The sequence below is a fragment of the Tiliqua scincoides genome, chromosome 5, assembly GCF_035046505.1.
Source record: "Tiliqua scincoides isolate rTilSci1 chromosome 5, rTilSci1.hap2, whole genome shotgun sequence".
NCBI lineage: Eukaryota > Metazoa > Chordata > Lepidosauria > Squamata > Scincidae > Tiliqua > Tiliqua scincoides.
Genome location: NC_089825.1, coordinates 26,152,748 through 26,175,721, shown reverse-complemented (window position 1 = coordinate 26,175,721; position 22,974 = coordinate 26,152,748). Strand labels below are relative to the sequence as shown.

Below are 22,974 nucleotides of genomic sequence, written 5' to 3'. Positions count from 1 at the left end.
AAGTATTCTGATTAGGGAGACAAATATATGCTGTTTAACCCATTTTTGCCTGGCACACAGGTGTACACATTTGGTCCCTGTTGCATATATGCGACGTTGGTCAGAAATTTAATCTAGGCTCATAAATTTGGTACTTGGAACAATTAAGTTATCAATACAAGGAATCATGGATTAAAATGGATGGAGATTCCTAAATATTTATTGCTGTGGTTTTTAGAGGTCCTAGAGGCTGTTGCCTGATTAATAAATGCTAAAGGTGCGGCTATAATTGCAATTGGGCAGCAGTGCTCTCCCCCAACTAGCAGCTTGTTTTACCCTTGATGCACATAGCCTAATCTGCCCTGTCAGTTTTGCGAACCACCCAAAATTAGATCAAGACCCATTGGTGGGTTCCAGACTCACAGTTTGAGAACCGCTGATCTATTGTGATAGCCATTCTTGAAAAACAATAATTTGTGCTGTAAATGTTTTAATGTTACAATTTCACTAAAAATTAATAATTTCTTAATAATCTGCTACATATATTTCTCATGCTTTTGTCTGTTTTTAAGAACATCTTGGAAAGGGCCCATTAGAACCTGTGAACCTTGTGACTGAAGCTTTCTTTTGAAAAGTATGTCTGAAGAAGAAGAGGAGGTACCGCCCCCCATTTTAAGTTCAGAGAAAGTGAATGAAGTCTCTCCAAAGATTTCGAAAAATAGTATTAGCAATGACCAAACTAAATCAATGGAAGAAGTAAATACAACTGAAAAAGCAGCATTACTCGAAGAAAAAGAGGATAAAACTGGGTCCAGTACTGCTGCAAGAATAATAAGAAAGCTTTCCTCAGAAGTAACAGAAGACTCAAAGTCATATCTCATGCGATCACGCTCATCTTTGGAAACACTACAGACGTCATCAGCAAGTACACTGCACAAGGAGAAGTCAGGTGAATCCCAGGAAAGTTTTGTGGATCAAGAAATGGAAAGCTCAGAAACAGAGGTTTCTGAAAGAGGTTCAGAAAAGGTTATCACACAATCCCAAGAGAAACCAGATATATTTCGAACTGTGTCTGCAATCTTGGCATCTGATAGAAAGGACACAGAACTTATTGCTTATTTGTATGCTGAAGGACTAAGTGAAATCTCCCCAGATTTTATTGAAGGGCAAGTCAGAAGATCCTTATTACAATCTATAGAAAATGCTACAGTGCCTGAAAAGGTATCAGTCAACATGCTGTCTGAAATGATGGTTGATGATGCCACAGTTCAATTAAATGCTAACAGACTGATTGAAATTCCTACAAGGGTTTTTGATATTAAGATGTTAAGTTATTTGTACCTAGACAATAATGAAATCAAAGCCATACCCAAGGCGATAAAATTGTTGACAAACCTGGAAATATTATCTATAGAAGGAAATCGTTTAACATCATTACCGCCTGAAATTTCTCTGCTTCAAAATCTGAGAACTTTAAACATCGCTCACAATCAAATCTCATCTCTCTCCAATGAATTTTCAAAACTTTCAAATCTTAGGTGCCTTTTGTTGGGTTATAACAATATTGAAGAGTTCCCTTCTGTTTTAGAGAGCATTGTAAACCTGGAAATTTTAGATCTCAGTGGGAATAAACTACTTCTTCCAGATACTGAGATTAGCATGAAAAGATTGAATATGTTATTCTTAAACTCCACTCAGCTTTCAATATTTCCAAAGATTCTGTGTTACTTTCCAAATCTAATTAAGCTCAGCCTGGCCGAAAATCAGATCCGAAGTTTACCAAAGGAAATTAAAAGACTCAAAATGTTGAAGGAACTCACACTGACTCACAACAAGCTTATATTTTTGCCTGTACAACTCTTTCAGTTGATACATTTAGAAAAACTGAGATTAAATGACAATCAGCTGGAGAATCTATCAGATAAAGTAGAGAACTTGCATAATCTTCGGGAACTCAGTCTTGCCAAAAACATGTTCAAAAGCCTTCCAGAGAGTCTTTGCAATTGTATCCTGCTGGAACTTCTGAACCTTAATGACAACCACTTAAAGAACCTTCCCCTCAATCTGCACAAACTAAAATATTTAAGGGAGCTTTGCATAAGCAGAAATCGGTTGATCTTGTTAGATGAACAAATAGCTTACTTCAAAGATCTCTCAGTCGTAGAGGTATCAGGGAATGCATTGATGAACATCCCTATTGAAATAAAAAATTGCACAGAAATGACTAAAATTAACCTGAGTGACAACAAGCTATCTCTATTTCCAGTTGGACTGTGTGCCCTGCTTGCTCTTAAACACTTAGATCTCAGTGGAAATTATATTTCAGAAATAACAACTGAAATTTCATTCATTCAAAACCTACACTATCTAAATTTAAGTAGGAACAGATTGCCTTCATTTTCCAAATACTTGTGCACCCTGACCAGATTAAGCTACCTAGACTTAAGTTACAATTCAATAAGCAGCATTCCGATTTCTGTTATTACTATGAAACATCTTCAGGTTCTGCTCTTACATCATAACAAATTTATTTTGTTTCCCAGAGAGTTATGTGTACTAAAGCAACTTAAGATACTTGACCTCTCAGATAATAAGATACAGCTCATCCCTTCAAACATTATTGAACTTCAACAACTGAAAGAGTTAAATCTGTCCAACAACCACTTTGCTTCATTTCCAAATGAAATATGCAACCTTTCCTGGCTGGAGAAGCTAACATTGTGCCAACAGAATGGGTTAAAGGTAAGATGTTACTTAAAAGAGAAAGATCCCTGCCATACATCACATTTTTGTGCTTTGTTTTTTGAAAATTTATTTCTAGAAAATTTTGAAAAGTCATGCCTCCTTCATAATAAAGTTTACATTTAAAAATGCCAGCAAGTAAATTCAGGATGCAATTCTCTGCACCTTTGGGAACAAACTCCATATTATGTTGACAGCCCCTTTCTAAGAGCACCTTCCACTGTCAGAACTCGGGAGCCATCAGTGTGAGGCCCACTTTGTTGGCTCTGCATTGATGTGCGCAGCAGGCCCACCAGCACAAAAGACTGGCAACTGCGCATGTGTGCCACCAGAGTGCCAGCCACCACCAGAAGAAGGTGAGGTGGACTGAGGGTAGTGAACTGTGGGCAGAGGGAGGATCAGGGAAAGAGGGGGAAGGTCGAGGCAATGATCAGAGTCACCTGGAGGCATGCGGGGGGTGTGTGGATATCTGCAGCAATGGTGCCGCCAATATCCTTTGCCCCCTTTATGCCTCAACACCCCGCCATTGGATCCACTCGGACTTGTGCCAGCCAAAGTAGTAGTAGTAGACCCATTGGGGACCATGGTGCAGTGGAGTAGGTAAGAATTTTATTTACAACCCCTGCTAACTGGGTAAGAGGCACTCTTTGAAGTGGGTGCTCCTCTTTTTAGTAGGGGGAGAGTAACTAGCCCACCTCACCCCAGCAGTGCCTTTTCTAGTGGCTCTCTGCTGGTGTTCTTTTGCATCTTTTTAGATTGTGAGCCCTTTTGAGACAGGGAGCCATTTAGTTATTTGATTTTTTTTTTCCTCTGTAAACCGCTTTGTGAACTTTTAGTTGAAAAGCAGTATATAAATATATAATATATAATAATAATAATAATAATAATAATAATAATAATACTTACCTTTGTCGAGCCATGGTCTCTGGCCAGCCTGCAGGATGCAGAGGGGGGCATCAGTGTCCCTATGCCCAGCGGGTCAGCAAAGGATAGCACTGAACTGTGATTGTGTGGTTTGGCCTTGTTTTTCCCTCCACAACTTAAATTGCAACCACAGCGGGGCTCAATCAGAAGTGAGACTATGGTGTCTGGGAGCTTTAGCCCTTTGTCGCACCATAGTATTGGTTTAAATCATGCCTCCAGTTGCTATTTGCTCCAGGAGGGAAGCTTTCAATAACCAAACTATGCCTCGTATTAAATGCATAATATGCTTTATTATGACCACATTTGTTTTCAAATCTAAATAAGATACAGGGAATTCCAGATCAGGATAGGGACTGTAACATGGAAGGAGGGATCTTTAATCCTTTGCCCTATTATGGTCCCTATCCAGATTGGAAAGTCAGGACCCAATCCTATCCAACTTTCCTGCTTTGGTGTAGCCACAATGCAGCCCTGTGATAAGGGAACACATTTTCCCATACCTTGAGAAGGCCCTAGTGACTGCCCATCCACCACAGGATGCAGCTTATACCCCACTTGAACAACTGCACCAGGATAGGACTGGGCCCTCATTCAGCTGCTCTTTGTCCCATGACAGAAACTCCCATTGTTACGGGAACCTCCTTTCAAGGCAAAGAGCAATCACAAGAGCCTGATCCAGATCAGGACCATGGTGAGGCAGAGTTAAATCCCCCCATGCTGCAGTCTTGGTCCTGATCAGCCACCCTGTAGAATGCTATTTAAGTTTGCAGGGGAAATGGAGGGCCAAACTATGTGTTGTCACATACGCCCAAGGAGCTAGGGTAACTCCCACTGAAATCACAAGAGTTCACTTCCAAGTAAACATGCAGAGGACTAAGTGGGTCAAATGCAGTTAGCCAATCCCATGCTCTGATGCACAAGCAAACCTCCACATAAAGAGAGGCTACCCCATTATCTTTAAAGTTTAGGAATGCACAATGGGGGCACAATGAACAAAGTGTTCTTCTACACACTGATGATCTATCAAGCCCTGGATCACAGGCAACATTGGTTTGCAGTTCTGTCTTACAAAAGTTAAGCTGGTCATACTTATTTGACATATTTAACACAGTGTAAAAACACATATTGCAACTGTGTTATCCTCAGCCTTCCTTATCCTCAGTTAAAAGAACTTCCTGAAGAGATATCAAAGCTGACTGCCCTTACAGAGCTGGATGTATCTCATAATGAATTGAAAGCAATACCAGAAGGAGTAGGGGAACTGATATATTTGGTGACTTTAACAGCAAATGACAATTGTTTATTGAAGCTCCCCATGAGTTTTTCTTCACTCAGAAATTTACAGCATCTGAATCTCAGAGGTAAGCATTTAAGAATGGCCAATATAATAAAAAAAGTAAACATGTAAATATTATAGTCCTAAACCAGTGGAAAAATAAGTTTCGAAGTACAGATATGCTGTAACAAATGCTCAAAAGGGTTCAGCATTGGGACAGAAGTTTGTGTCTAACGACACAGGCAGCACTGTATGTTCTACCCATCCTGATCCCTACATGGCAGCTCAATAGAGAATGCAGCAGGAGGAACATAGCCTTCAGATGCTCTCATAAATTCTTTGATCAAAGTGGAGATTAAGGGCCAGGGCAGGGGAGGGTGGAAAAAGGTGGAAATGGGGCAGGAGGAAGGCAGAATGAGGCACTTATGGGGGGAGGACAAGGGGGGATTGGGTCTGGGAAGGGGATTGGTTTGGTGACAGTGGTGGCTCCCACATCCTAGCTGCCTTCCCAGATCTGATCCTGTGGCTTCAGTCCATGTGAACCTGCCAGTAAATTCTAAATAGACTCCTCTGCACTGCAGAGGTTTACAACCACAGGGGAGACCTCCATAACACTCCCCCCCCCCGTCCAACTCCCCCCTGCAAGATGCAGTAGTAGCTGTTTTGGTCTCGCAGTGTTGGGGATGGAGTGCAGAGCATTGGATAGGGCTGTCCGGCAACAGACGGACGCAAACCAACAGGTTCCTTTGTACACTATCCTTTAATTGTTTCTTCAAGAGACATTCCTTTCAGAGCAGGAGACAGTGATGCAAATTGTAAGAAGAGTCTAACTCCTTTTTTATGGGCAACATTTTTCTATAGCAACAGCATGCACATATATTTATTTATTTTCCCAGGAAATAAGATGCTAAATTTACCTAGTGATCTGCACCTTCTTATGTCACTGAAGAAAATAAATTTTGATGAAAATGATCTTATCAGGCCTCCAGTGGAAGTCTGCAAAGGCAAACAACTACTCCCCATAACCCGCTACTTAGAAAGTGCTGATGAAAGAGATGGTGAGTTTTTTTAATCAGTTTGTAACACAAGTGCCGATTAGTTTTTTATGGTCTGATGGCTTCTAATTGTATGGCGCCTAATGAGTCTTCTTTGATCTTCTGATGCTATTTCCTAGTCATTTACCCGTCTATGTCTAGCAAAATGTGTGGCCTCATACAAACTAACCACTTCAGGCAACCACCAAAATCTTCCAGAAGTGACAGTCTTCCTTTACTCCTGATATACCACCTTTACCTATCTGAAGATGTCCTCCTTGCTGAAATGGCTCTATCCTACCTCCATTGCTGTTCCTTATGCCTGAAACCAATTGGCTGAATGTCACTTCTTATTTCCTTTATTGTATTGGCAACCTTCAGTCTCGAAAGACTATGGTATCGCGCTCTGAAAGGTGGTTCTGGCACAGCGTCTAGTGTGGCTGAAAAGGCCAATCCGGGAGTGACAATCCCTTCCACACCGGGAGCAAGTGCAGTCTGTCCCTGGTCTGTCTCCCTGGCTATGGGCCTTCCTTCTTTGCCTCTTAGCCTCAGACTGTTGGCAAAGTGTCTCTTCAAACTGGGAAAGGCCATGCTGCACAGCCTGCCTCCAAGCGGGCCGCTCAGAGGCCAGGGTTTCCCACTTTCCTTTCCTCTACACTACCTTTACCTGTATTTCCTTTACACTACCACTTAAAACTCACTTTTTCCATGTAGCCTTTGGTCCAACCTCCCTAGTTCCCTTATTATAATGTAGGGTATGTATAACGGCCCATTTCCTTTCCCATGGTTATGCCGCTGGAACACGCATTCGGGTGATGTACGTGCTTTCTAGTTGCTGCGAACGCAACAGCGCCGGAGAGTGTAGCCTGGTTGCTGCTGGAACTGGTGAGCTCAAGGATGGATTGGGGATGCCTGCCGCCACAGGTTAGGCCATATAAGATCGGAAGGAGGTGGGGAGGGGGTGAAACAGGGCAGCGGTGGGCAGGACAGGTGGGGCCAGTGAGGAGAGTCTTAACTAAACCCCCTTCCTGGGCCTGATCCTGAGAACCTGTGAGCCATAGGTCAACATGAACTTGTGCCAGTGATATCACTGGTGCAGGTCTGAGTTGACCCACAGGACCTGCAGGGGCTTACCCCAGTGGATGGAACAAGTGTTTCCTTACCCTGAGGAGTCTTCCTGAGGCCGAAACTCCCCTGCAGGACTCGGTAGATGCCACATTGGAAACACTGCATCACCACAGGAGGAGTTAAGTAGGATTGGACTGACTGCCTAAGTGCATGTACTCGTATATGATATCATAGGATATTCTTCCCTAGCTTATACAATGTTCCTCTCCTTTCTCTTGTGTTTATTTTTATATTGCGAGTCCATTAGGATAGGGAACGCCTTTGACACCATGCACACAGATAGCATCATGTTAGTAATTATAATTGTATGCCTGTACTCATCATTATCGGCATCCTTCAGTCTCGAAAGACTATGGTTTTGTGCTCTGAAAAGTGGTTCTGGAACAGCATCTAGTGTGGCTGAAAAAGCCAATTCGGGACTGACAATCCCTTCCACACTGGGAGCAAATGTAGTCTGTCCCTGGTGTGTCTCCCTGACTACGGGCCTTCCTTCTTTGCCTCAGTCTGTTGGCCAAGTGTCTCTTCAAACTGGGACAGGCCATGCTGCACAGCCTACCTCCAAGCGGGATACTCAGGGGCCAAGGTCCATTCCTAAGGCCTTCAGATCCCTCTTGTAGATATCCTTGTATCGCAGTTGTGGTCTACCTGTAGGGTGCTTTCCCTGCACTAGTTCTCCATAGAGGAGATCCTTTGGGATCCGGCCATCACCCATTCTCATGACATGACCAAGCCAACGCAGGCGTCTCTGTTTCAGCAGTGCATACATGCTCGTTCCAGGACTGTACTGCAGACTCTTATAAACAACAGTATCTGATGGTAACCATTAGCAATCCCTATACATTTCTGAGGACATTAAGAGACCAACATAGTACCCTCCTTCTCATAACATATTCAGTTAATATCGCCCCCAGCTTTTCAAAGAGTGATGCCCATTACAATGGTGTCCAAAGCCTGAATGCCTTAAATACCTGATGGTATGAAACTGCTGTCTTCTAATATGTGCAGTGTGCTTCTTGTAGAGAAGATCTTGGAGAAAGTACTGAAGACAATCGCTAGTAATATACCCTTTGAGCATTTTGAATTTTTCTGCCAAAAACTGCAACTTAAAGGTGCGATGATCAAAACTATTGAAAGTGACAGGTTAGTAATAAGTACAAGTTTTTTCCCCCCCTTAGAACAGTGGCTCTCAAAATTTTTGGTCTCTGGAGTCCTTTATACTCCTAAGCAGGGCCTCAGGGAGCCCCACCAGTGCATGCATGAAGTCTCAGAGGACCCCAGAGTGCCAGAGCATGCACAGAGTGGCACAACATTAAGTAGATGGTGTCCACTTATGCTGTGCTTGTGGAGTGCCTGAAGCATCTCAGGAAGCCCCATGGCTCCTAGGAGCACACTTTGAGAAATGCCGCCTAGAATATTGTTATGTGCTCCCCACTTCCCTGAATGGCAAGAAGTGCAAGGGATTTGCTTTCTTTGGAGAATACTATCCAACTTTCCAATGCTCATTTAGTAGGAATTGACATCATTAAACAGGTGATGACCAGAAATTAGCACATTTTTCTCACTTAAGAACTCATTAGCTGCAAATGCTAGAGAGAAAATACACAAACTTTTACAATGTTTTCAAGGTATGGGAGAGTCCCGGTATCATGGGGGCTACCCTTTCAGCAGTGCTACTTCTGCTGAGGTGACACTTCACAGTTCAGCAACTGAGAGGTGCTCTGTGAAGTGACACCTTAGCAGAAATAATGTTGATGAAAGGGTGGCCTGTGTGATTAATTGGGGGCCCGGTCCTATCCAACTTTCCAGCTCCAGGGTAGCCACAGTGCAGCACCATGGAAAGGGAAAACATGTTCCAATACCTTAAGAAGGCCCCAGTGACTGCCCCTCCACACAGGATGCAGCACACACCCTACTGGCACAACAGCACCAGCACTGGAAAATTGGATGGGATTGGGCCCTGGGCTATCTCAGAAGCTGGGCAACTTTTCCCTTTCTCACCCTTCTTAGTCTGTCTCTTCCTCTGTACTGTTGCTTGCCTTCTATGGCCTTCTTCTGCCTCTTCTCTCCTTCTTGGCAGAAGCAGCGCTGCTGAAAGTGGTGCTAGGAGAGCCCAATTATCAAGCAGGCCAACCTTTCAGCAGTGACACCTCAGCAGAAGCAGTGCTGCTGAAAGTCTGGCCCACATGATAATTGGGGCCTCCCAGTACCACCCTTTTCAGCGGTGCTGCTTCTGCCAATGCATCACTTTGCAGCTCAGCCGCTGAGGTTGGTGCTAGGAGAGCCCACAGGGGCAGGGCCATATTAACCATGGCTGGGCCCCTAGGTTTTCAAGTATTTCAGACCCCCTCCAGCATTTCAATCTTTCTAAACCCCACTACAGCTGACAGCATAAACCTGCATAGCTCAGAGTCAGGCTGTTGAAGTTGCACTCCTCAGACAACCTAGTAAGACTGACCCCTGTATCCTATTATGGTGACATTATTGGGAAATGCTGAATATCAAGTCAAACAAACATGACTGAGCTGTCCTGAATCTCCAGTCAGCCCAAATCTCCTCCCAGACTTGGTCTGTGATCCTACATGCACTTTCCTGGGAGTGAGGCCTATTGAACATGGTGGATCAAATACATTAGGCAACACCTGTATTTGGTCAATGGAAGACCACTACATAATAAGAGGGAGTAAGAATCCACAACAGAAACAAAACAGGAAATACATTGCTAGATCCTCTACTACTGTAATCCCCACCGTCCAAAAGGAATAGTTTCTTGGGTCTCGAGCGTCCCCCTTAGAATCCAACTACTGCAGGTGAAGTGGAAGGCAAGCAAAGTATGCTGCAACTAGAGCTTTACTCTTTCCTTACTTCAAACACATAGGTAGCCCAAGATCCTGCCTGCCTGCAAACAGATCCCAAGCTTTAAGCACCAACAACTATGACTTGGCTGAAGCTACTTAGCAGGAGATTGCAATTAAATGAAACATACAGCAGAGAGACATGAGGCTGCCCCCTCAACCCATCTCCACCCTTCAAGGAGGTTCCCCCTTAATACTAATATCCCCCCTGCACTCCCCATTTTGAGAAAGGACAGGACAGGACAAAAAATGTAAGAGGGAAATAAGGACTAAGAATGACACACGCTCCAATCATTCCCATTGTCTACCATTCCTCAAAGGGAGCCTACCAGCTGCATCCCATGTCCATGTGATCAGGTGCAAGTGTCAACTAGTCCCAGCTGGGCCTTGCTCCTTGTGTAAACTGTATAAAGGAACCAAGAACTGGGCTTCCATGTTTTTACATGTTACCCCTCTCCACTTCACACCAAAGCCCAGAGAGTCAAGTGAGAGGCAGCAGAACAGCTGTTGCAAGCCCTCTTGAGCCCCCCCATCACTTCCCTTCTCTACCCATTTGTAGGGGCAACTTGTTCAATGGGGCTGAGAAGGAACATGAGGAAGAAACATCCAAGATGCTCCTCTTCCCCACCATCATTATTTCAATGGCTTTTTGAGCCTCCAACTTACTCTGATTTAACACCTCCAGCAGCTTGGCATAGCTCTCACACATGGTTCATTCAGCAGCAACAGCTATTGCTGTCTTCTTCTCCCAGCCATTGTTTTGATCTGCTTCTGGTCACTGCTAATTCACTGACGGACTAGTTGCTGCATGGGGGTGTGGGAGATAGAAGGGAGAGGCATTGATTGCAATTGAACCTGTTGGGGAGGAGTCAGGGTAACCAGATCCAATGGAGGACAGAGTGCCTCTATGTTGCGGGAGGTTTGGGGGTGGAGTGTAGGAGTCTCCAGCAGAGCAAAATCAAACGGCAGCACAACAGAAACTCGAGGCTGATGTCCAAGGCAAACTCTCAGAAGGCAAAGAGGCACTTGACACGAGAGTTAGGTTCCATCACCAAGATATATTATATACAAGGATATTTACAGCAACACTGGTCAGTCATACAGCAACACACATATACGGCATCCTGATTCCTATTCCTTAACACTCACCACCCTACACGCTCACCCTCACTCACCCAGGAGTGTTTGTCTTCGGCCTTGTTATATGCACAAGGCACACCCACAATCAGCTGCACAGAGTCAGCAATCAGGAACAGCTGCTCCCTGTTACTTGCAACAAACTGTCTGTTCACCACAGCGTTTGTTACATTCCCTCCTGTGCACAGGACCTGAGTGATTTCCTGGGTTCAGACCTCAACAACCCTCCAAATCATTCTGGTCCTGTCCCAGTGCACAATCTTTTACATTTAACTGATAACAGAGTTTTTCATGTTTTGTTACAGACAATGGTTTTGTTAATACATCTGCCAGCTGTGCCTCTGTAGGGCAATAGTTTAATACAATTAAACAGTTTCATATTGCCTCCCTTACATTAGCATGTCTCAGCTCTATATGCTTCGTTCTGTTTTTAATTCTATCGGAGTTAGCCATGGCAATACAGGTTTCGTTGTCTTCCAGAATTTGGATTGGTACCCTCATGTTAAGCCCTAGATCTAGCAACAGTTGTTTGTACCATATTACCTCGGTACAGGCCAAGGATAGACTACCATATTCTGCTTCTGATGAGGATAGCGCAACGTAGGTCTGCTTTACGCAACGCCAGTCGATCAGAGCACCTGCAAACAATATAGCCAGTCCAGAAATAGACTTTCTTGTGTCTGGACAATTGCCCCAGTCTGCATCAGCATATATGAGTAGTTCTTCTGGACCTTGTGGATGAAGAACTAGTCCATGATGTAGAGTACCCTTCAGGTATCTTAGCAGTCTTTTTAGTGCTTGGAAATGTTGCTGTGTAGGAGCGGATACAAACCTGCTCAGTATATTAATGGCACAAGCAACATCAGGTCTAGTCCACCGAGAAAGATACTGCACGCTGCCCACTACTGATTGATACATTTCCCGATCACAAGGTGGACTTTCTGCACTTGCAGTTTGCATGAAATTAGGGACCATAGGTGTTTTGCAACCTTTGCACTCATTCATATTGCACCTCTCTAACAACTCTACTATTTTCTGTGCCTGGTGTAATTTGTACCCTCCAGGAGTGGGTATTACATTCACTCTGAGATATTTACTAATGGGACCAAGGGTTCTTAGAGTGAGGTGTTTCCTTAACTCTATTAATACCTCCTCAATTTTCTGCTGAGTCTTAGCCATAACAATAAGATCATCCACAAACACAGTCACAAGTATCTGGTTTTCTCCATTATCTTTTATGTACAGACATGGGTCCGCCTTAGATGCTGTGAACCCAATGTCTTTTAGACGGGAATCTAAACAGACATTCCACTGGTGTGGGCTTTGCCTCAGCCCATATATGGCTTTATGTAGACATAACACTTGCCCTTCTTGAAGGCTTTGAAATTCTTTAGGCTCTTGCATATACAACATTATCCCCTTCTCCAATGGGGCGTGTAAAAATGCTGTTTCTATATCTATATGCATGGTTTGCCAACCACGACTGGCAGCATAAACCAAAACAGTTCTAAAGGTTTCAGCTCGAACAGTGGGTGAGAATATCTCATCGTAGTCCTGAGCTGTCTGGCTAAATCCCTTCGCCACCAGCCTTGCCTTATAGACCGGTGCTCCTCCAGTCTGGCTCTGTTTTAGTTTAAACACCCAGCGAGTGCCAATCACTTTCTTGCCCTGGGGAAGAGTTGCAGCTGAAAATACAGCATGCTTTCTCATAGATTCCATTTCAGCCTTCATGGCCTCCTCCCAGCGTATCCTCTCAGCTCTAGGGAGCTTCTGAACTTGGGAGTAATCCCGGGGCTCCGGCCCTACAGTCTGACACATTGAAATTGACTCGGGCACATACCGCTCAGGGGGTTTTGTCACTTGTGTGGTTCTGCGTAAGACAGGTGAAACAGGATCCTGTGTAGTTATTTCAGTTTCCTGCCTACTTTCAATTTTGGGTTCACGTAGTCCCTCTTCTCTCCTACTCTGTTGTACCTGTTGTCTAGGTGACACCCCTCTAGGTGATTGAGAATCATTCTCCCTTTCATCAATCCCAGTTGCGAGAGGTATAAACACAGAGGGAGTTTGTTCTACTGAAGTCCACTTAGGGTTATAAAACTTCACAGACCTGGATATTATTAACTTGCCTGTCTTGGTCATTAACCTATACCCCTTACTTCCAGGTTCATAACCTAGCAGGGTAACAGGCTGAGCTCTGGGAGCTCGCTTTCTGCGTCTTCTCTGCACCAGTACTTCCCCACATGTACCAAATGGGTATAAATGTTTTAAAGAGGGAGGTTCCCCATGTAACATTTGATAGGGAGTCATTCCAACTACAGAGGAGTAGGTACGATTAAAGACATAGCAGGCACATTTTGCAGCCTCCGCCCAATAGCCATAAGGAAGTTGGCTATCTGTTAGAAGAGCACGTATCTTGGTCTGCAACGTTCTGCCATATCTTTCCGCAACACCATTCTCCTGAGGACAATTAGGATTTGACAAATGATGGTGCACACCTTTCCTCTCTAGCCAAGTCATAAAAGGTTCATTTAAATATTCAGTGCCACGATCTGTTTGCAGACTAATTAGCTTGTGGCCAAACCTACGTTCTGCATAAGCCGCCCATCTTTTAAACGTAGAAAACACCTGTGTTTTAGACCTTAGTGGAAAACAGAACATATATTTTGAATATCTGTCAAGCACAAGCAGTAAGAACCTGGCACCACCAATGGATTTATCCATGGGTCCTATTAGATCTGAGTCAACAAGCTCTAGGGGTTTACTAGCTACCCGCTCACTCCTATTTGCCACAGAAGCTGCTGTTATATTAACCTTTTTACAAACAGCACAGTCCAGGAACTCTTTACAAGGGGTTAAATTCAAGCCCTTTGAATGCTTTACAGTTTGCAAAACAGCCTTAAAGCTTGGATGTCCTAAGGACCTATGCAAGACATGGATGTAACCATGATGCTTAGGGTGGATAGCATGTGTAACATGTGCCGCAGCCCTAGACTGGACAACAAACAGGCCATCTTTTTCAATTCCCAGCATACATTTCTTCCCTTGTTTGGACACTGTGCAATGCTTCCCAGCAAAAACATGATAGCCCTTTTTGCACAACGCTGATACACTGAGCAAACTGTGTTGTAAGTTCGGAGCATATAGGACCCCTTCCAAAGGTTCACACAGTTCTGGCAAGCGAACCACCCCACATCCTTCCACAGGAGAGGACAGCCCGTCTGCCAATACCACGTAAGACCTATCAGGTGATCCTAAAGTGGAAAAAACACTCTTAGAATTTGCTACATGCTCAGTTGCACCACTGTCCAATATCCATACAATGGAGGTTGACTCCTTTTCAGTTGCATGTACCAGAGAAATATCTGGTCTATGTCTGCTGGGTGGCCCTTGCCTTCGAGGCTTCCTGAAGCCCCTCCTCGCAGGGCAGGCCCTTTGTAAATGATCCACTGCACCACAGGAAAAACACTTCCTCACATAGTGCAGTGCAGGCACGGGGGAAGGACACACCCATACCGCAGGTTGCACCTGCAGAAACAGGGGCAGACGTAGTCCTTCCTCTGGAGTTGTTTTCCAGACGTCGCTCTTGCTCCTGCTGCAGCCGGCCAGTGATGTAAGCAAGAGTCAACTGAGCCTCTAGTAAACATTCCAAGGCAGTGACCAAATGGTCAAAGGTCTGATCCAAGGAAGATAACACAATATAGGCTTTCTGCACCTCTGGAAAAGTCATATTTTGCTCCTGCAACCTCAGGAACAAGTTCTTCATGTGGAGCATGTGCTCTGTAACACTGGCTCCTGCCCACATCCGAGCACGATACAACTGCCGTGTGAGAGCAATTTTTGAGGCCACAGTTGTTTGTATATGAATCTGTCTCAAGGTCTCCCAACACACAGCTGCAGAGGCAATGCCACAAACATGCACAATCTGACTCTCTCCCACACATAACACAGTGGTAGCCAGCACACGTTCCACCAACCTCCTTTCAGCAGCGTCCAGTTGGGGTGGGGGGTTCTCCACCACAGTCCATAGCCCCTCCTTACATAGGAACATTTCCACATGGGTAGCCCAGGTGAGGTAATTTGTCTCATGGAGCTTTACAATAGGAAAGCCTGTCGAAGCCACCTCAGTGCCAGCAGCCTGCATTCCGTCTTACAGCAACAGCAGATAAGACTCACGCTTCCAGGCAGCAAATGAAAACAGGAACGACCTTGGAAACATCAACAGCCTGGGCCCATAACCTGTTGCGGGGAGGTTTAGGGGTGGAGTGTAGGAGTCTCCAGCAGAGCAAAATCAAACGGCAGCACAACAGAAACTCGAGGCTGATGTCCAAGGCAAACTCTCAGAAGGCAAAGAGGCACTTGACACGAGAGTTAGGTTCCATCACCAAGATATATTATATACAAGGATATTTACAGCAACACTGGTCAGTCATACAGCAACACACATATACGGCATCCTGATTCCTATTCCTTAACACTCACCACCCTACACGCTCACCCTCACTCACCGAGGAGTGTGTGTCTTCGGCCTTGTTATATGCACAAGGTACACTCACAATCAGCTGCACAGAGTCAGCAATCAGGAACAGCTGCTCCCTGTTACTTGCAACAAACTGTCTGTTCACCACAGTGTTTGTTACATTCCCTCCTGTGCACAGGACCTGAGTGATTTCCTGGGTTCAGACCTCAACACTCTACCTTTAACCATTGCATAGGAGAGGGAATTTTGGCAGGTGCAGCTCTACATGGGAAGGTTTGGAAAGCTGCACCTGCCAAATTCCTTCTTCTATGCAGTGGTTAAAGGTAGAGGCACTCTGTCCTCCATTGGATCTGGTCACCCTGGGAGGGGTGGAGGAGATGAGACACTCAGAGAAGAATTGTAGGCATGTCTACTCAGAGGTAAATTCCATTATAGTCAATGGAGCTTACTCCCAGGAAAGTGTGGTTATGATTGCTGCCTCAGTCCAAGCCTAGGCATGTCTACTCAGAAGTAAGTTCCATTATAGTAAGTGGGGCTTACTCCCAGGAAAGTGTGGTTGGGATTGCTGCCTCAGAGTCCAAGCCTAGGCATGTCTACTCAGGAGTCCCATAACAGTAAATGGAATTTACTCCCAGGCGTGGTTAGGATTGTTGCCCTAGAGCCCAAGCCTAGGCATGTCTACTCAGAAGTCAGTCCCATTATAGTCAATGGGACTTACTCCTGGGGAAGTGTGGATAGGATGGCAGCCTGAGAGGCCAATCCTAGGCATGTTTACTCAGAAGACAGTCCCATTATAGTCAGTGGAGCTTACTCCCAGGGCAGTGTGAACAGGATGGCAGCCTCAATAGCTCCCAAGCCCTCTAGGTGCCACCAGTTTGCTAGGGGAAGAGGGGGTGACAGGAGGTAAGGCGGGGAAAGGGTCTACCTCCTGGACAGCTCTGGTTGGTCTACGCTGTGCTCCCACCTCCTCCAGAACAGGGGTGCCCCACCTTCTCCAGAGCTCCAGCATTCCAGAACAGGAGTACCCAAACCCCAGCCCTGGGGCCACTTGCAGCCCTCGAGGACTCCCAATCTAGCCCTCAGGGAGCCCCCAATCTGAGCCTCTGGCCCTCCAGAGACTTGCTGGAGCCTGATGCAACTGCTCTCAGTGTGACAGCCAACTGTTTGACCTCTGCATGAGCTGTGGTTCAAGGGCTCCTTCCACTGCTCGCTGTTTCACGTCTTCTTATATTCTTAAACATTTTCTCTGTCTATCTTTCTATTAGGACTACTCCGTTAGAAGAGAAAGTCACCCAGGCACTGAACTACTGGAAATCTGCAAACAATGACCTGTCCCCAGTTGCCATGACAGACCAGTTGATTAGAATACTAACCATGACTGGCTTGTATTATCTGACCAACAAAGTGAAAGCACTGAAACTCAGTTCAAGAGTAGTGAAGTTTTGAAGAGTAAATCAGACTTGTATTTTGAGTTCAACAGTTTGGTATGTAAACTGAGTAATAAATTACCATGGTTCAGCAATTCATTGTTCTTAATGTAATTGTTACTGTTTTCAATTAAAAAAATTACTAGTTTTGAACTAGTTTAAAAACAAAACTTGGCTTTGCTTGTAAAAACTTGTAATACAGAAATTGAATGGAGCCACCTGATAGTCTATACCAGATTGTGGCTAGAATCCTATCCACACTCTCCTGGAAGTAAGCCCCATTGACTATATGGGACTGAATAGACATGATAGGATTGGGGTCTGAACATAAGATCAGCCCTGCTGGATCAGGCCATAGGCCCATCTAGTCCAGCTTTCTGTATCTCCCAGTGGCCCACCAAATGCCTTAGGGAGCACACAAGACAACAAAAGACCTGCATCCTGATGCCCTCCCATGCATCTGGCATTCTGAGGTAGCCCACTTCTAAAATGAGGAGGTTTGCACATACACATCATGGCTTGTAACCCGTGATGGACTTTTCCTCCAGAAATTTGTCCAATTCCCTTTTACAGGCATCTAGGCCAGATGCCATCATCACATCATGTGGCAAGGAGTTCCACAGACTAACAGGGAATGCAGCTTCTGCCTGGGTTTAAACTGCAGCAGATTTCTAAAGAACCTTCCTACACTTTCATTTTGAATAGCTAAAAAGTTATCATTAGAGGTGTTTGTTTCCAGTAAGTAAGATAGGTTTACAGCTTAAGGACCCAATCCTATCCAACTTTCTAACCCCGGTGCAGCTACAGCGCAGCCTTGAGGTAATGGAACAAATGTTTCCATACCTTGAGGAGGCCTCTGTGACTGCCCCACCATCACAGGATGCAGTGCATGCCCCATTGGCATGGCTGCACTGACACTGAAACATTGGATAGGATTGTGCCCTAAGTCAATGTCTCCTGAACTGCGGTTCAGGACCCACTGGTGGGTCGTGGCCTGATTTTTGGTGGATCAGGTAAGGGTGATGGAAAGATTAGAGATCTAATTGCCTCAAGACCTGAAGCTATTCAAAAATCAGATAGCTGCTAATTAACCTGAAAAGAGCTCAGTTCTTACAGTTTGCAAGCATGGGTAAATATAGGGAGATAAATGTCAGAATAATTTGTGGTGTTTTAGTGCTGCTTAAGCAGAAGCACACAGAAAGCCTTGATGACATGGCAATTGCAGGCAAACCTCCCCGTTACGGCACACCGAAGGGGGTGCTAGTTCTCAGGCCGAAGTGTGACAATAGCTGATACAGCACTCTGTAAAGAAGCACCCATTGTTCTAAGCCCCTGTATGAGATTCTAATGTGGCACACTATCTAGCAACGGAATGTAACTGATGTTGCAATGTTCAATAAAAGGCAGTGAGAAAGCTCGTACAGGCGGCTTGTCTCTCTCTGCATTCTCAACCCTCAATCTTTCTGCTGTCTCTTGATTTTCTGTCTGACCATTCATTTGCTTCTGCTCTTGCACCTAAATCCAGCAACCTGACCCCTGGGTTCTGGTTGCTCCCAAAGAATCACTGCTACAGTAATTTTCTGGTTATTAGTACTTATAAATGATTAAATAAAATATTATTTCTTTCTAGATCTCCTTTTTAAAAGTCAGGTAAACCTAGGTGGATCCTGAAAGAGCAGGGGTGGCTGACCTGCAGCATACCCCAAATTTATAATGCTGCAGTTTAAATTAGCAGCCATGGATGAGTTTTGACTTCCCAAGATGTGTTTCCGAGAACAACTTCTGAATCCCGCCTGGCTGTCCTGGGTAACTTTAGTCAAACAGATTCTTGAGAAATATGAAATAGTCATGGACACCTTGCCTTCTTATTTACCTAAAAATGCTAAGGCTATGGTGAAAGATCAGATCCGTCTTTTTCATATGAGACGTGACTTGTGTGATATTTCTATTTCTCCTTACTCATCCTGGATTTCATTGCACAAGTCGTCATTCATATTAGAAAACTACCTATCTTACCTTACAGTGCCAGCTTTGCGCAAGGCTTTAACTGCCTTGTGCTTTCTTTCATGTGCTTTCTTTCATGTGAAGGGCATGCAGACTTCAGTCCTTGAAGGTAGATATAAAAAGACTCCCTATCATCTCAGGACCTGCATTTGTAATTCTGGCAAAATAGAGGACATTTCTCATTATTTATTAAAATGTCCTCTATACGAGCTACCCAGATCAAAATATTTATCTAATATTATTTCTCAGTTTCAAGAGAGATCTATTTTAGCTTTGATCTGTTGGCTTCTTGCAGACTCTGACCCTGACATTACCTACAAAGTTGCTATCTTTGCTTTTGTGGCAAAGAAAATCTGAGATAATTTTGTGTTGGCTTGAACTTAAACTTTCCTATCCCCTTTATTAGCTGGTAAGAACCTGATTGTGGCTGAAGTTTTTGCTTTACTTTATGTGTCTGGAAGGCTGTAATGTCTCTGTCTATTTGTATTTATTGTAACATGGTGCTTTTATATATTGTAATGACCTATGGTTATACAATAAATTTCTAAATTCTAAATTCAAATTCATAATGCTGCAGTGAGCACACTAAGAGTGGCCACACCTGCTCTGCTTGATTTGCACTGGCTGGAAAATTGAAAGTCTGGAAAATAACAATGGACAGGAGAAAGAGCCAACAGGGAAAATGCTAGTGAGCTGCATTCCACTAACTGGTGGGTTACCTTCTTACCTGAGAAGGCTGGTTTTGGTGGAATGCTGAAGAAGTGAGGGGTGGGCTGCAAAAGGCAGAGGGGGCCAAGCAGGGTAGCACAGAGATGACCAATGAGATTAGCAAAGCCCAGGTGGCCCAGCCAGACAGAGATACTATCCTCAAGAATATCATCCCCAGAATGGGCAGGAGGTCTGGTCTAGAGGGTAGAGCCTCCATCTGCCTGAACATAACATCCACAAGGTCGCCAGTTCGAGGCCACCGGCACCGTGCGACCTTGAAGCAGCTGACAAGCTGAAGCCGAGCTATTTCCATCTGCTCTGAGCGTGGGAGGATGGAGGCCAGAATGTGAAGCCAGATCGGAATGAAACACCTTGAATGTAGTGGTTCTTGAAAGAAAGAACCTTCTTTCAAATTGTAAAAATCCCTATTTAATAAGGGATTTAAATAAAAGCCTGCCTATGTAAACCGTCTTGAATAAAGACCAAGAAAGGCAGTATATAAATACCTGTTATTATTATTATTATTGGGTACAAGAAGGTGGGCAAGCAGAGGGGGATGAGGCTGTGCAGGAGGACAATGAATGCATATTATATGGACCTTGGGACAAGACCTTTTGGGCCAGACTAAAGGTCCTTGCAGCAGATTACTTTTCTGGCCTCATCAGCAGTCAGCCAGACATGTGACCTGGCTGGAGGGGAAAGATTGGAGACACCTGGTCCAGGAGTAGAGGGAGGCCTGACTGGTCCCTGCTTTGGAAATTGGCTCCAGCATGTCCATGTTTGTTGCTCTGTATCTTCTGGCACTTGGAGATATACTGCCCTTGAACTTGAAGGCTCTATTTAGCTATCATCTCTTGTTGGCATCCTTCAGTCTCGGAAGACTCTGGTGTGACACTCTGAATGGTGGTTCTGGAACAGAGTGTCCTCTCCAGTGTGCGAAGCCTAGGTAAAGTAGGTATGGAGGATAAGCTGTTACCCATGCAGCAAATCCCCCCTCTCCACATCGCTGAAATGGTCCAATGGAAAGGCAGAGGCCAATATGGTTGGTTCCAGCGGCGTTGCAGGAGTTGCCAGAACGTGACTGTGTTCAGCCATGAACTGCCCCAGGGACTCCAGATTTTGCCTTGAGGTTGACTCCTGAAGCCTTTTTCATAACTGGATGTAGCCACAAGGCAGTGGAGTTTTGGGATCAGAGTTTTCCTTCTCTCAGATGAGCTGCCTTCCCAGGCTGACGAGTCCCATCTACCCGGTGGCTGTTTAGTCGCCTCTTACGACAAGTACAGCCAAACTGAGGCCTATTCTTATCTCCAGCTCCCAGGGGAAATAGCTGGGTAAAGTAAAGGGTAAAGTAAAGATAGATACTAGCTATCATAGTAATCACTAAAAGGCATGTTAAGGTGGAGTAACATGTTCAAGATTTTCTACATGAAAAGTGGCACATGGTGGTGGTGTGCTGTGGGTTGGCCATCCCTGCTATAGCGTCATTTTTTTAAAAAATGGGTCTTGGTGCTAAAATAAATTGGGAACCACTGGCATAAGTCTTACTGAACACAATGGGCTTACTTCTGAATAAAATAAATAACACTGTTTTCAATCACCTCTAGTTATCATACCTTGTGTCTTTTGTTCCTTTTCATTTTATCTTATCACATATAGATCTACTTTTTCCACTACATCCTCATGGTTTTAATTATGTCAGGGGGCTTAGGGCCCAATCATATCCAATTTTCCAGTGCCAGTACTGCTGTGCCAATGGGGTATGTATGCGCTGCTTCCAGTGTTGGGGAGGCAGTCACAGAGGTCACCTCAAGGTATGGGAACATTTGTTCCCCTGCCTCGGGGCTGCATTGTGGTTGCACCTGTGCTGAAAAGTTGGATAGGATTGGGCCATCTATCGCCAGAATGCATTGAAGGACCCATGACAATTTGTAAGGGAAATTCAAACCCAAATACCTAAATGTCTTAACTTGTTGGATTGCCTTGCCATGGCAAACCCAGGAATGATACTTCCAAGATTTCTCAAACACAAGAATTTTAGATTTCATGTAATTAAGTTGAAGATTGTTGGTAGGAAGATATTGAATACATCCTGCTATCAGGCATTTTAGCTGGACATGCGGCCTGGCTGGAGGGAAGGGGGAAGACTGGAGACACCTCTCCCAGGAGCAGAGGGAGGCCTGACTGATCCCTGCTTTCTTCTCATCAGGTAGATAAACCTCTGGCTTGCCAGAGGTCGGAGCCTATGGAATGTGCTAAAGAGCTCTTGGCTCTTAGCCCTGGGATTGCGCCTGGAATATTGCTGACATCAGCAGTCTGCCTCCTAGCATCCAAAAAAGGAGGACATTTTGTCCAATGTAGGACACTCATGTGTTTTCTCAAAGCTGAAAACACTCATGTATTGACTTCAAATTTCCCTTGTTGACATTCTTATATGTATTTCCTCAGCCAGTAGCATGCATGCTTACTGGCTGCTATAAAAATAATTTTTTAAAAAAAGAAACTTACTGGCTGCTTAAAAATAAGCTGCACCTGCCAACATTCCCTCTTCTAATCAGGGTTATAAAAGTGTATGCCAGTGGTTCTCAAACCTTTTAGCAGCGGGATTTGCTTTTTAGAATGACAATCTGTGGGGACCCACAGGAAATGATGCCATTAATCTGAAAGTGATGTCACGACCAGAATTGACATAATCAAGCAGGAAACAATTTTGACAATCCAAGGCAGCAAGCCTATCCAAATTTACGCAGGAGTAAGCCCCAGTGACTATCATTGTTAAAAGCATATACACAGTAGCCTGTTAAAGGAACAGATCTGTTAACATTTCCCTAAATGCAGTCACACGCAGGGTGACCAGATATAATGGAGGACAGAATGCCTCCATGTTGAGCTACACCTGCTAAAATCCACTGTTCTATCTAGTGGTTAAAGGTATAGGCATTCTGTCCTCCATCTTCCCCCTTCCCTCCAGCCAGGCCAAAAACCAGAGGCTTATCTACCTGGTGAAAAGAAAGCAGTACGTGGGTTTAAAAAACTGCACCTGCCAACATTCCCTCTTCTATCCAGTGGTTAAAGGTATAGGCACTCTGTCCTCCATTGCATCTGGTCACATGCCATGGTAGCATCAAGTCTAATATATTAAGCCATTTCTGCCCAACGTTGCATATATGCAACAAGGATAAAATGTGTGGGCTGGGCAGAGATGGGTTTTAAAAATAAAATATTGAAATGAATGGGGACCTACCTGAAATGGGCTCACAACCCACCTAGTGAGTCACCCACAGCGTGA

The 22,974-nt window shown here is 44.6% G+C and overlaps 1 protein-coding gene across 1 annotated transcript; it reads left to right on the top strand.

The window, feature by feature from the left end:
* The first annotated feature begins 615 nt into the window (after positions 1-615).
* On the top strand, positions 616-16,995 carry LRRD1 (leucine rich repeats and death domain containing 1). Its single transcript, XM_066627836.1, has 5 exons — positions 616-2,721; positions 4,808-5,006; positions 5,818-5,979; positions 8,103-8,223; positions 16,815-16,995. Exons 1-5 carry the CDS (start codon positions 616-618, stop codon positions 16,993-16,995), a joined length of 2,769 nt encoding a protein of 922 aa, XP_066483933.1.
* Positions 16,996-22,974: the final 5,979 nt, after the last annotated feature.

Coding starts and splice junctions, on each gene's coding strand:
- LRRD1 (XM_066627836.1), top strand. CDS start 616: ATGTCTGAAGAAGAAGAGGAGGTACCGCCCCCCATTTTAAGTTCAGAG. Junction 2,722..4,807: donor GCCAACAGAATGGGTTAAAG/GTAAGATGTTAC, acceptor CCTTATCCTCAG/TTAAAAGAACTTCCTGAAGA. Junction 5,007..5,817: donor ACAGCATCTGAATCTCAGAG/GTAAGCATTTAA, acceptor TTATTTTCCCAG/GAAATAAGATGCTAAATTTA.